This window comes from Oncorhynchus clarkii, chromosome 2 (genome assembly GCF_045791955.1).
Source record: "Oncorhynchus clarkii lewisi isolate Uvic-CL-2024 chromosome 2, UVic_Ocla_1.0, whole genome shotgun sequence".
Lineage (NCBI taxonomy): Eukaryota > Metazoa > Chordata > Actinopteri > Salmoniformes > Salmonidae > Oncorhynchus > Oncorhynchus clarkii.
This window is the reverse complement of record NC_092148.1, coordinates 69,099,114-69,113,907: the sequence shown is the minus strand read 5'-3', so window position 1 is coordinate 69,113,907 and position 14,794 is coordinate 69,099,114. Positions and strand designations below refer to the sequence as shown.

The 14,794-nt window shown below is 41.6% G+C and overlaps 1 protein-coding gene across 13 annotated transcripts in view; it reads left to right on the top strand.

Moving 5' to 3' along the window:
• The window catches only part of LOC139372854 (serine/threonine-protein phosphatase 6 regulatory subunit 2-like), a 28,671-nt gene extending 14,707 nt beyond the window's left edge, over window positions 1-13,964 (top strand). For 4 of the 13 annotated variants that reach the window (XM_071112695.1, XM_071112722.1, XM_071112714.1 and 1 more), the window contains 2 exons: window positions 10,511-10,621; window positions 10,700-10,969. In XM_071112695.1, coding sequence (XP_070968796.1) covers window positions 10,511-10,621; window positions 10,700-10,733 — 145 coding nt within the window. In that variant the 3' untranslated portion in view covers window positions 10,734-10,969. Of the gene's footprint in view, window positions 1-2; window positions 276-10,510; window positions 10,622-10,699; window positions 10,970-13,537 lie in introns of those variants that run through there. The other 9 variants (XM_071112730.1, XM_071112752.1, XM_071112745.1 and 6 more) reach the window with 4 other exon arrangements.
• The last annotated feature ends 830 nt before the right edge of the window (window positions 13,965-14,794 follow it).

The window sequence follows — 14,794 nt, the reverse complement described above, 5'->3', positions numbered from 1 at the left end:
AGGTTGGAGGCTGCCACCACCATGCTTCACCGTAGGGATGGTGCCAGGTTTCGTCCAGACATGACGCTTGGCATTCAGGCCGAAGAGTTCAGACCAGAGATTCTTGTTTTTCATAGTCCGAGTCCTTAAGGTGCCTTTTAGCAAACTACAAATGGGCTGTTTAGTCAAATCAAATTGTATTTGTCACATGCCGAATATAACCTTACAGTGAAATGCTTACTTATAAGCCCTTAACCAACAATGCATTTTTAAGAAAACACCCCCCCCCCCCCCCCCCCCCCCCCCCCAAACAAAAAAAAGTAAGAATAACAAATAATTAAAGAGCAGCAGTAAATAACAGTAGCGGTGCTATAAACAGGGGGTACCGGTGCGGAAGCAGGTAGGTAGAGTTATTAAAGTGAGGGGTGGCTTCCGTCTGGCCACGCTACAATGTATGCCTGATTGGTGGAGTGCTGCAGAGATGATTGTCCTTCTGGAAGGTTCTCCCATCTCCACAGAGGAGCTCTGTCAGAGTGACCATTGGCTTCTAGGTCACCTCCCTGACCAAGGTCCTTCTCCCCCGATTGCTCAGTTTGGCCAGGCGGCCAGCTCTAGGAAGAGGTTCCAAATAGAGGTCTACCGATTAATCGGAAGGGCCGATTTCAAGTTTTCATAACAATCGGAAATCTGTATTTTTGAACACCGATTTTTTTTTTTTTTTTTTTTTTTTTACACCTTTATTTAACTAGGCATGTCAGTTAACCTCTGAACCACCCATCTGGGATAATTGGCATCAGCAACGCTGAATAGCATAGCGCAACAGTCAAATAATATTACTAGAAAATATTCATATTCATGAAATCACAAGTGCAATATTTTGAAACACCGCTTAGCCTTTTGTTAATCACCCTGTCGTCTCAGATTTTGAAATTATGCTTTACAGCGAAAGCAATCCAAGCGTTTGTGTAAGTTTATCGATAGCCTGGAATAGCATTATGTACACTTAGCATCAGGAAGCTTGGTCACGAAAATCAGAAAAGCAATCAAATTAACCATTTACCTTTGATCTTTGGATGTTTTCACTCACGAGACTCCCAGTTACACAGCAAATGTTCCTTTTGTTCCATAAAGATTATTTTTATGCCCAAAATACCAACGTTTGTTTGTCGGGTTATGTTCAGAAACAGAAACATGTCAAACATATTTTATAATCATTCCTCAGGTAGTTTTTAAAATATATATTCGATAATATATCAACCGAGTGTGTAGCTTTTTCCATAACAGCGGGAGGAACAATGGCCATTTTACTCAATTGAGCACCAACTCACTCTGAGAGCCCCCACCTATCCACTTACGCAATGTGATCGTTCACGCTCATTTTTTCAAAATAAAAGCCTGAAACTATGTCTAAAGACTGACACCTTAGGGAAGCCACAGAAAAAGGAATCTGGTTGATATCCCTTTAAATGAAGGACAGGCACGCATAGGAACACAGAAGTTTCAAAATAAGAGGCACTTCCTGATTGGATTATCCTCAGGCTTTCGCCTGCAATATCAGTTCTGTTATACTCAGACAATATGTTAACAGTTTTGGAAACTTTAATGTTTTCTATCCTAATCTGTCAATTATATGCATATTCTAGCATCTGGTCATGAGAAATAGGCTGTTTACTTTGGGAATGTTATTTTTCCAAACGTAAAAATAGTTCCCCCTAGCTTCAAGAGGTTATTAAGAACACATTCTTATTTTCAATGACGGCCTAGGAACGGTGGGTTAACTGCCTTGTTCAGGGGCAGAACAACAAAATTTTACCTTGTCAGCTCGGGGATTTGTTTTTGCAACCTTCCGGTTACTAGTCCAATGCTCCAACCACCTGCCTTACATTGCACTCCACGAGAAGCCTGCATGGCATACCTGTTACGCGAGGGCAGCAAGAAGCCAAGGTAAGTGGCTAGCTAGCATTAAACTTATCATATAAAAAAACAATCTAAACATAATCACTAGTTAAACTAGTAATATCATCAACCATGTGTAGTTATCTAGCGTGTCCTGCGTTGCATATAATCGATGCGGTGCCTGTTAGTTTCTCATCGAAATCACAGCCTACTTCGCCAAATAGGCGATTTAGCACTGTCATTGCACCAAACCGAACCATAAACATCAATGCCTTTTTTTTAAATCAATACACAAGTATATATTTCTAAACCTGCATATTTAGTTAATATTGCCTGCTAACATGAATTTCTTATAATTAGGGAAATTCTGTCACTTCAAGCAGTCCGGGTATATGCAGCAGTTTGGCCCACCTGGCTCGTTGCGAACTGTGTAAAGTCTATTTATTCCTAACAAAGACCGTAATTAATTTGCCAGAATTGTACCTAATTATGACATAACATTGAAGGTTGTACAATGTAACAGCAATATTTAGACTTAAGGATGCCATCCGTTAGATAAAATACGGACCGATTCCGTATTTCACTGAAAGAATAAACGTTTTGTTTTCGAAATGATAGTTTCCTTGATTTGACCATATTAAATCAAATTTTATTTGTCACATACACATGGTTAGCAGATGTTAATGCAAGTGTAGCGAAATGCTTGTGCTTCTAGTTCCGACAATGCAGTAATAACCAAAGCGTAATCTAACCTAACAATTTCACAACTACCTTATACACACAAGTGTAAAGGGATGAAGAATATGTACATACAAATATATAAATGAGTGATGGTACAGAACGGCATAGGCAAGATGCAGTAGATGGTATCGAGTACAGTATATACATATGAGATGAGTAATGTAGGGTATGTAAACATATGAAGTGGCATTGTTTAAAGTGGCTAGTGATACATTTTTTACATCAATTTTTCCATTATTAAAGTGGCTGGAGTTGAGTCAGTATGTTGGCAGCAGCCACTCAATGTTAGTGGGTGGCTGTTTAACAGTCTGATGCCCTTGAGATAGAAGCTGTTTTTCAGTCTCTCGGTCCCTGCTTTGGTGCACCTGTACTGACCTCGCCTTCTGGATGATAGCGGGGTGAACAGGCAGTGGCTCGGGTGGTTGTTGTCCTTGATGATCTTTATGGCCTTCCTGTGACATCGGGTGGTGTAGGTGTCCTGGAGGGCAGGTAGTTTGGCCCCGGTGATGCTTTGTGCATACCTCACTACCCTCTGGAGTACCTTACGGTTGTGGGCGGAGCAGTTGCCGTACCAGGCGGTGATACAGCCCGACAGGATGCTCTCGATTGTGCATCTGTAAAAGTTTGAGTGTTTTTGGTGACAAGCCAAATTTCTTCAGCCTCCTGAGGTTGAAGAGGCGCTGCTGTGCCTTCTTCACCACACTGTCTGTGTGGGTGGACCAATTCAGTTTGTTCGTGATGTGTACGCCAAGGAACTTAACTTACTACCCTCTCCACTACTGTCCTGTCGATGTGGATAGAGGGGGTGCTCCCTCTGCTGTTTCCTGAAGTCCACGATCATCTCCTTTGTTTTGTGATGTTGAGTGTGAGGTTATTTTCCTGACACCACACTCCGAGGGCCCTCACCTCCTCCCTGTAGGCCGTCTCGTCGTTGTTGGTAATCAAGCCTACCACTGTACCACCACCGTCTGTAGACTTGATGATTGAGTTGGAGGCGTGCATGGCCACGCAGTCGTGGGTGAACAGGGAGTACAGGAGAGGGCTCAGAACGCACCCTTGTGGGGCCCCAGTGTTGAGGATCAGCTGGGTGGAGATGTTGTTACCTACCCTCACCACCTGGGGGTGGCCCGTCAGAAAGTCCAGTACCCAGTTGCGCAGGGCGGGGTCCTATGTTATAATTAAGTCTATGATTTGATATTTAATAGAGCAGTCTGACTGAGCGATGGTAGGCAGCAGCAGGATCGTAGGCATTCATTCAAACAGCACTTTTTTTTCCTGCTCTTCGCTGTGCTTCAAGCATTGAGCTGTTTATGACTTCAAGCCTATCAACTCCCGAGATTAGGCTGGTGTAATTGATGTGAATTGGCTAGCTAGTTAGCGGAGTGCGCGCTAATAGCGTTTCAAACGTCACTCGCTCTGTGACTTGGAGTAGTTGTTCGCCTTGCTCTGGGCCGCGGCTTTTGTGGAGCGATGGGTAACGATGCTTCGAGGATGGCTGTTGTCTGTGTTCCTGGTTCAAGCCCTGGTAGGGGCGAGGAGAGGGACGGAAGCTATACTGTTACACTGGCAATACTAAAGTGCCTATAAGAACATCCAACAGTCAAAGGTATATGAAATACAAATGGTATAAAAATAAATAGTCCTATAATTCCTATAATAACTACAACCTAAAACGTCTTACCTGGGAATATTGAAGACTCATGTTAAAAGGAACGACCAGCTTTCATATGTTCTCATGTTCTGAGCAAGGAACTTAAACGTTAGCTTTTTTACATGGCACATATTGCACTTTACTTCTCCAACATGTTGTTTTTGCATTATTTAAACCAGATTTAACATGTTTCATTATTTACTTGAGGCTAAATGTATTTTATTGATGTATTATATTAAGTTAAAATAAGTGTTCATTCAGTATTGTTGTAATTGTCATTATTACAAATACATTAAAAAAAATTGCTGATTAATCGGTATCGGCTTTTTTTTGGTCCTCCAGTAATCGGTATCGGCGTTGAAAAAATCATAATCGGTCGACCTCTAATTCCAAACTTCTTCAATTTAAGAATGATGGAGGACACTGTGTTAGTCCAATGCTGCAGACATTTTTTGGTACTCTTCCCCAGAGCTGTGCCTCGACACATTCTTGTCTCGGAACTCTACAGAAAATTCCTTCAACCTCATGACTTGGTTTTTGCTCTGACATGCACTGTCAACTACAGTACCAGTCAAAAGTTTGGACGCGGGGTTTTTATTTATTATTTATTTTGACTATGTTCTTCATTGTAGAATAAGAGTGAAGACATCAAAACTATAAAATAACACATGGAATCATGTAGTAACCAAAAAAGTGTTAAACAAACCCCAAAATATTTGATATTCTTCAAAGTAGCCATCCTTTGCCTTGATGACAGCTTTGCACACTCTTGGCATTCTCTCAACCAGCTTCATGAGGTAGTTACCTGGAATGCATTTGAAATAAAAGGTGTGCCTTGTTAACACCCCTTAAGGATTGGACCCTTTTTTTTCAAAATTTCCCCTTAAATGACACTCAAATCTAACTGCCTGCAGCTCAGAACCTGAAGCAAGGATATGTATTTTCTTGATACCATTTGAAAGGAAACACTTTGAAGTTTAGAAATGTGAAATTGATTGATGTCGGAGAATATAATTAAAATCAAATGTATTTATATAGCCCTTCGTACATCAGCTGATACCTTTCTAAGGGGTTTTTCCTAGCCACCGTGCTACACCTGCATTGCTTGCTGTTTGGAGTTTTAGGCTGGGTTTCTGTACAGCACTTTGAGATATCAGCTGATGTACGAAGGGCTATATAAATAAATTTGATTTGATATCTCAAAGTGCTGTACAGAAACCCAGCCTAAAACCCCAAACAGCAAGCAATGCAGGTGTAGAAGCACGGTGGCTAGGAAAAACTCCCTAGAAAGGCCAAAACCTAGGAAGAAACCTAGAGAGGAACCAGGCTATGAGGGGTGGCCAGTCCTCTTCTGGCTGTGCCGGATGGAGATTATAACAGAACATGGCCAAGATGTTCAAATGTTCATAAATGACCAGCATGGTCAAATAATAATAATAATAATAATCATAATCATAATAATCACAGGCAGAACAGTTGAAACTGGAGCAGCAGCACGGCCAGGTGGACTGGGGACAGCAAGGAGTCATCATGTCAGGTAGTCCTGAGGCATGGTCCTAGGGCTCAGGTCCTCCGAGAGAGAGAAAGAGAGAATTAGAGAGGGCATACTTAAATTCACACAGGACACCGGATAGGACAGGAGAAGTACTCCAGATATAACAAACTGACCCTAGCCCCCGACACACAAACTACTGCAGCATAAATACTGGAGGCTGAGACGAGGGGTCAGGAGACACTGTGGCCCCATCCGAGGACACCCCCAGACAGGGCCAAACAGGAAGGATATAACCCCACCCACTTTGCCAAAGCATAGCCCCCACACCACTAGAGGGATATCTTCAATCACCAACTTACCATCCTGAGACAAGGTCGAGTATAGCCCATAAAGATCTCCGCCACGGCACAACCCAAGGGTGGGGGGGGCCACAACCCAGACAGGAAGATCACATCAGTGACTCAACCTACTCAAGTGACGCACCCCTCCCAGGGACGGTATGAAAGAGCCAGTGACTCAGCCCCTGTAATAGGGTTAGAGGCAGAGAATCCCAGTGGAAAGAGGGGAACCGGCCAGGCAGAGACAGCAAGAGCGGTTCGTTGCTCCAGAGCCTTTCCGTTCACCTTCCCACTCCTGGGCCAGACTACACTCAATCATATGACCCACTGAAGAGATGAGTCTTCAGTAAAGACTTAAAGGTTGAGATCGAGTTTGCGTCTCTTACATGGGTAGGCAGACCATTCCATAAAAATGGAGCTCTATAGGAGAAAGCTCTGCCTCCAGCTGTTTGCTTAGAAATTCTAGGGACAATTAGGAGGCCTGCGTCTTGTGACCGTAGCGTACGTGTAGGTATGTACGACAAGACCAAATCAGAGAGATGGGTAGGAGCAAGCCCATGTAATGCTTTGTATGTTAGCAGTAAAACCTTGAAATCAGCCCTTGCTTTGACAGGAAGCCAGTGTAGGGAGGCTAGCACTGGAGTAATATGATCAATTTTTTTGGTTCTAGTCAGGATTCTAGCAGCCGTATTTAGCACTAACTGAAGTTTATTTAGTGCTTTATCCGGGTAGCCGGAAATTAGAGCATTGCAGTAGTCTAACCTAGAAGTGACAAAAGCATGGATTCATTTTTCTATAACACATTAGATCTGGTAAAAGATAATACAAACAAAAAAACATGCGTTTTCAAAATTGTTTTTGTTCCATCGAGAAAGGCCATAATATAATATTGCAGTTTAGGTGCAATTTAGGTTTTGGCCACTAGATGCCAGTAGTGTGCAAAGTTTCAAATTGATCCAGTGAAGCATTGCAATACTGGACAATATTTTGTATCAAGTTTGCCCAAATGTGCTGAATTTTTATTTCACCTTTATTTTGGTCAGTTGATACAATTGATACATTTTGGTCAATTTATATATTTTCAAGTACATAACTAGAGAATATACAAAAATGATAAGGTAATACAACATATTTAAGTGTACACACTCCCAGGAATGTCCTACATGATGGATCATTAGCTCATACACAAACTTTCACACATCTAGATGGCCGGGCGGGGTGAGTGTGGAGCCAGAGACAGCAGGGGTTCAAACTGTAGAACCCAGTTACTACATTTTAATATAAAAATAGATTTTATCAAACAAAACTATGCTACATTTTATCTCTGGGACCCTCCGGATGAAAAATCATAGCAAGATAACTGAATTGAAGTAATCTTCAATTCAGAGGTGAATGTTTCAAGCCAGTTGGCGTGATCATTTTTGTTGTTGTGCACTCTCCTCAAACAAGGGCATGGTATTTTTTTCACTGTAATAGCTACTGTGAATTGGACAGTGCAGTTAGATTAACAAGAATTTAAGCTTTCTGCCCATATAAGACATGTCTGTCCTGGAAAGTTTGCTGTTACTTACAATTGTCATGCTAATCACATTAGCGCATGTTAGCTCAACCTGTTAACAGTTCAATTGTGGAATTTCTTTCCTCAATGCATTTGAGACAATCACTTGTGTTGTAACAAGGTAGGGTTCGTATATACAGAAGGTAGCCCTATTTGGTAAAATATCCAGTCTATATTATGGCAAGAACCGCTCAAATAAGCAAAGAGAAATGACAGTCCATTACTTTAAGACATGAAGGTCAGTCAATCCAGAAAATGTCAAGAACTTTGAAAGTTTCTTCAAGTGAAGTCACAAAAACCATCAAGCACTATGATGAAACTGGCTCTCATGAGGACCGCCACAGTAAAGGGAGACCCAGAGTTACCTCTGCTGCAGAGGATAAGTTCATTAGAATTACCAGCCTCAGAAATGGCAGCCTAAATAAATGTTCAGGTAACAGACATCTCAACATCAACTGTTCAGAGGAGACTGCATGACTGCACACTTAACCAGCATGGCTACAACAGCATTCTGCAGCTATACGCCATCCCATCTGGTTTGCGCGTTGTGGGACTATGACCCAACACGCCTCCAGGCTGTGTAAGGGCTATTTGACCAAGAAGAAGAGTGATGAAGGGCTGCATCAGATGACCTGGCCTCCACAATCACCCGACCTCAACCCAATTGAGATAGTTTGGAATAAGTTGGACCGCAGAGTGAAGGAAAAGCAGCCAACAGGTGCTCAGCACATGTGGGAACTCCTTCAAGACTGTTGGAAAAGCATTCCAGGTGAAGCAGGTTGAGAGAATGCCAAGCGTGTGCAAAGCTGTCATCAAGGCAAAGTGTGGCTACTTTGAAGAATCTCAAATGTAAAATATATTTTGATTTAACACTTGTTTGGTTAATACATGATTCCATATGTGTTATTTCATAGTTTTGATGTCTTCACTATTATTCTACAATGTATAAAATAGTACAATTAAAGAAAAACCCTTGAATGAGTAGGTGTATCCAAACTTGACTTGTACTATATAGACAGGAGTGTGCCTTTCCAAATCATGCCCAATCAATTGAATTTACCACATCTCAAGGATGATCAATGGAAACGGGATGCACCTGAGCTCAATTTAGTCTCATTGCAAAGGGTCTGAATACTTAAGTAAGGTATTTCTGTTTTAGTTTTTAAAGAAATTTGCAAAAATTTCTAATCTGTTTTCGCTTTGTCATTTATGGGCTGTGTGTAGATTGATGGAGGGAAAAAATAATTGAATCGAATTTAGAATAAGGCTGTAACGTAACACATTTTGTTAAGTCAAGGGGTCTGAATACTTTCCAAATGCACTGTATGTATGAAAGTACTCATTTGGCAGTGTCTTATTTCTGATTATCTTGACTCACCATGTGCACCACCTATTTCTTTTTCTTCACCTCACACAAGTCAAGCATCCATTGCGAATGATAGTTCCTCAGTATTTGAAATATATCTTTCGAACACTCCTTGCCTCGCTTATCACCAAGCCGCGTGAAAGAGCTAAATATCACGATCTGATGATCCCAGTGGAAACATCATAAACAGCTTACTGTCCCGAGCTCACACAACTCTGCGGTTAGGGATAAGTGCCTTGCTCAATTGGCAGATTTTTCACCTAGTCAGCTCGGGATTTGAACCAGCAACATTTTGGTTCCTAGAATGTTGCATTTCACTAGCAATAGTTCAAGACAGATAGAAAGGGAGGCAGAACAAAGAGATTAATTTGATTTGACAACCAGAATTTTCATCAGGATATTTTCTGCTGTTTTTATTTGTCGGCCAATGTATTTGACTTAACTGACGATGGAACTTATAGGCCTACTGCTACATCTGAGTTATGCTCTCATTTCTTTAGCTTAGCTGCAAGTGGATCACAGTATCAATGTGTCCATATGGCAGAGGCTTGTGCTCTCCCAATAGTGTCATTTAAATGTTTAGATTTTTATAATTTTACTTTTATTATTAACCACGTGACAATGATTTTGAGATTAAACTGTTCCATGAAAAATGTGCATATAAAAATAATCATAACTGGTTCGCAGATTGGTAGGATAAATTGTAAGCTTCCCCAGACTTGAAACTCACCAGCTGCCTATGGTCTTTACTATTACATCTATTCAAAAAATTGTGAACGCACGTGCACAGATGGGAGGTCCCGTGAAAAAACATGCCCTCCTATGGAAATCAAAGGCCCCTCCCAACTGATTTGTTCTGGTGCCTGGTCTAAGTATGTTCCCCTCCCTGCCTTACTGTCTACACCACTCATCTCATCTTACCTTCTCTCCTTCCCACTGTTCCAATACTTATCCCTCCCACCTCTTTTCCTTTCCTTCTCTTCCTCTCCTCTACTCTCTAATTTCGTCTTCTCTCTCGTCCAATCCCCCAATTCCACTCCCCCATTTCCTCCCCTCTCCTCATTATGTAGTGTATGAGGTCTCCAACCACTGAGTGTGTTGCCTGTGTTTGTTGCTTTGGGAGTGTGTTAGTGTACAACACTTTGCAGACCAAAAACCAATGGTATGTGTTGGCCACATGTTAATTCTGTTAATAAGGCGTTGAACTTTGTGTGCAGCTGCATGATAACTAACTGTTTGTGTGTGTGACCTTTGGCTGGACATCCCTCCGTTCCTCTCTGACCCTATCACTATGCCTCTCTACTCTAGGTCTACAAGGGGAAAATCTGAAAAGGCTAGAAAGTCCTATATAGTGCACTACTTTTGGCCAGAACCACATAGGCCTGTCGCATAGGGCTCTGTCTAATAATAGTGCCCTCTACAAGAAATAGGCTGCTATTTGAGACACAAACAATATGTTCTTAGTTGTGCCTTTCTACTTTTACAGTGAGGTTGACATGAAAGAGAAGGAAAAGGAGAAAAAGAGGGTGATGGGTGGAGAAGACCTGCTTAATGCCACAGCTGCTCCTCTCACAGATCGCCCTGCCACCATCACAAAGTAAGTGTGTTTCTGTCTGTCTGTGTTGTGTACCTGCTTCTTCACTGACACCACCCCCACCCTCTACTCTCCCCACAGAGAGACACCCTCCTCAGCAAATGGACCGGCCTAGTACTGCGCTACCTCGACACTTACACACTCCATTCCCTAGCTAACACAACCACACTCCACTTCCCAACAACACTCTATGACATGCAACATCCTGTATTTGTGAGCAGTGCTGTCCTGTCATTGGTCCATGTCAAGGACATCTATGGTGGTTGAGCAGGACAAAAGCAGAAGAGAAAAGCCAGTTCAGAATCCAGACCACAGCTCTTAAACACCAACAACCAATAAACAGATTAATGTGATGTTTGTCCCTGCCCTTCTGCTGAAGTCTCTCCTACACACCTATCACCACTCTACACACTGGGACATGTGTGTGTGTGTGTGTGTGTGTGTGTGTGTGTGTGTGTGTGTGTGTGTGTGTGTGTGTGTGTGTGTGTGTGTGTGTGTGTGTGTGTGTGTGTGTGTGTGTGTGTGTGTGTACGTTAGTGCTGCACAATGAATCAAATTCACATCGACATCGCAATATTGACATGTGCAATGTCCTTGTCTCAACATCCAAAGTTGCAACAATAGTTTTAAAACGCCACTAAGCCACGTAAGGAAAGTTTTTATAGTTTACTCTGTCGTCCCTCTTGCGGCATATTCACACTCACACCAAGACTCTACCCCTGTCAATCAAGCAGTGCATTTCCTCCTCCTCGGTCAATGCAGTCAACAGATTGTTCTAAACAAGAACAATGCTTCTTTCCACTTTGCTTCCTAATATACAGTACCAGTCAAAATTTTGGACATACCTACTCATTCAAGGGTTTTTCTTTATTTTTACTATTTTCTACACTGGAAAGCTCCAACGGGTGCTTCGCATATGTGGGTACTCCTTCAAGATTGTTGGAAAGGTATTCCAGGTGACTACCTCCATAAAGCTGGTTGAGAGAATGCCAAGAGTGTGCAACGCTGTCATCAAGGCAAAGGGTGGCTACTTTGAAGAATCTAAAATATATTTTGATTTAACACTTCTTTGGTTACTACATGATTCCATATGTGTTATTTCATAGTTTTGACGTCTTCAATGTTATTCTACAATGTAGAAAATAAAGAAAACCCTTGAATGAGTAGGTGTATCCTAACTTTTTACTGATCCTGTACGTCATTGTGTTTCTATGATTCCAACAGTTCACCCAAGTGTTTTGATCTTCATCACGAGTCAAATTGCTATTCATTTTTGTGGGCTATCATGCAGCTCTAGCACACGCACATGATCCAGCTTTATGTCGTCTTGTTAGTTATTATCTCTCCAGCTGTGTTTTTTTTCTTCCACTTAAGCTTGTTGTTGAGTAGAGAGACGAGATACTCTACTCCTGCTGTAGTCATCCTCAGCCCAGAGCAAAGTCTGAGGCCTGGGGAGGAGGGGAGTGAGTAGTCAAGTACTGACTGTAAGATCCTCAAAGCCAAAATGTGTTCCTAGTTTAATTTATTTGACTCAATCATTTTATTATAGAAAATCCAGAATGATAATGAAAATCAACCACTATCTTTCTCTCTCTTTGTGTGGACTATTACAAGTAGTGAAGATATTGGTTGTGTCTGTGCGGTCTCTTCGCTTGCGTGTCGGTGTGTGGAAGATTTGGGATATATTCTCAAGTTAAGCACACCTGTGTGACGTCACACAAACACACAGCATGATTACACACACACATACTCAGTGTGAGTATTCGCACACACAGAAAATACTATTTTTTATATATATATATATATATATATATCACACACACACACACAGCGTGAGGCATACACACACACACCACTACCTGAGTGTGCACACACACACACACAAAGCGTCAAACATAAACCACTACCTGAGTGCACACAAACAGTCACACCCTTCCATATCACCCCTCCACAGAGCTGTGTAAATGTGATATTGTGACATTTGAACCTGTATTAGGTTGTGGTATAATGTAAACGTATTATAATGTAAACAGTATATAAATAAACACTTATCTATTTTTGGTATCAATTCAGATGTATCGGAAAGCGGTTTGCTGTGTGTTGAAATGAGGCAATAATGACGTCTGTGTTTTGGTTTTTAACCCCAGCATCAGACCCTGTAACCCTGCTACATGCTTTCACCTGGGTGTGGGGTGGGGGGGGGGGGGGGGGGTTGATATATTGGAAATGTCTTCCATATACATACAGTTTTGGTGATGGAGGAAATGGACTGCATATGTTCCGTTGACCAGATTGGCGCACATTCAACAAATCTGATCTAACGAAGTGGATATTCGTCAGTTACAAATATCATGAATTTTTGTATTGTAAACAGGCCCACAATGTCGGTGCTTAAGTCAGATATTTGTGTTATTTCGCTGCATGGAATGCAGATGATTGCTAAATGCTAACTCACATTCATATATAAGCTGGTTAGCAGAGCTAGTATACAGAAAACAGAGGTTGTCAAATTTGTTTTGAACTGTAATGCAGTTGACTGGTAACGATGACATGAATATGTGTTGGGGTTGACATCCATACCAGCATTATACTCTGGTTTTTAGAGACTTGTGATCTTTTCCCCACGCATTCCCATGGCAATTCCATTATTTTGGTTAAGTTCGATTGATCTCTTTACTGCATCTATGCTATAATTATGCTATATCATCCCATCAGTATAAAAAGAGCTCTCCCTCCTGTCTCTCAGAGCATAGCATGTCCTTAATGTTATGTGGTTTTATGTTTCTAAAGCACTTTGTGATGGTGTCACAACCACCAAGGTTTTTCCTCACAGCTGAGGAGATGTTTGACTTAAAGGAATCAGTTTGAAATATTTAGATTTTTAAATAACTATGTTATATGATGGGTTTTTATCCACAGATCGTGATGCCAAAGTGTCTTCCAGAGTGGGCTGGGTCTCAATCCTATAAGAGATAGTCTTCTTCCTCAGAAGTGTCCAGGGGATTAAAAAGGGGTTGTGTAAGTGGTAAAGGCTTAGGTTCAGGAGAAGTGTATAGGGAAGGTGTGGAGGGTAGAGACAAATGAAATAGGCTAGATTTGGGACTGGGAGAAGGATCCACCCTGAGTCAGGGTCTGAAAAAGCTAACTAGTTGTACAGGGTTACATCATACCTTCACCCCAACACCACACTGCATCTGACCCATACGTGTGTATGTGCTTTCTGAGGTCAGAAGCCTTTTGTAAAGGGTGCGGCTGCTGGTGGTTCATTTATGTATAAGTATGTTACTGTTGTCAAACCCTAGCCTGTATGTTAAGATCTCAAACGAATAAATATGTCAATCATCAATACTGGCTTCTGAATGTCATTGCTTAATGTGTTGAAATGATTTATGAATGTGGCGCGCACACACACACACACACAAGCAGCAGCCAGCACAAATACAGTACGTTTATCTTTAGTTCAGGTGGGTAGTGTGGTTGGGTTCCACTTGCAGTCCAAAACACAAAAACATACACACGGTTATTTAGGTTAGAAAGAGTCAATAACCCCTCGACTTCCACACACAGCTTCTCGCAGACAATAAACACCTGCATTCTTTCTGATAGATCTCCCTCCCTCAGTCTCTGTGATATGAGACACACAGTACAGACACTGCTGCTCACAAATCAGATTCCTGATGAGTTTGAGGCCAAACACCATACCGTCTCTCACACACTGTCTAAAACAGACATTCTGTCTTTCTGTTACTCTTCCTCTCTGTCTTTCACACTCCGTGCTGCTCTGCTGTCGAGAAGCACCGCCACAATGCGTTAAGTCATTAAGTCACCAGGAAGCTGTGAAGCACTGGGGAAGCTGTGGAGCCAGCTGTAGACTTGCAGGATTGTATTTGAGTCTGTTATTAAATGTGTATGTTTCTGCTTTTCATTAAATCATGTATGGCTACAAATATTGTAGCCCAGGCCTGTATAGATTTGTTCATATGAGCAGAATATTGTATATTTGTTAATGTGGTTATAGAAGGGGCCGAAGGCTAAAAACAGCCAATATCTAGTTTCTACAATGTATTGTTGTTTTATCTATTTTTCTTACACTGTCCATTTAACATCAATTCACTATAAAACCTTTCATCAACAAAAAAGCTTACCAAAATACAAAAATATGGGGAGAAAAGAAAT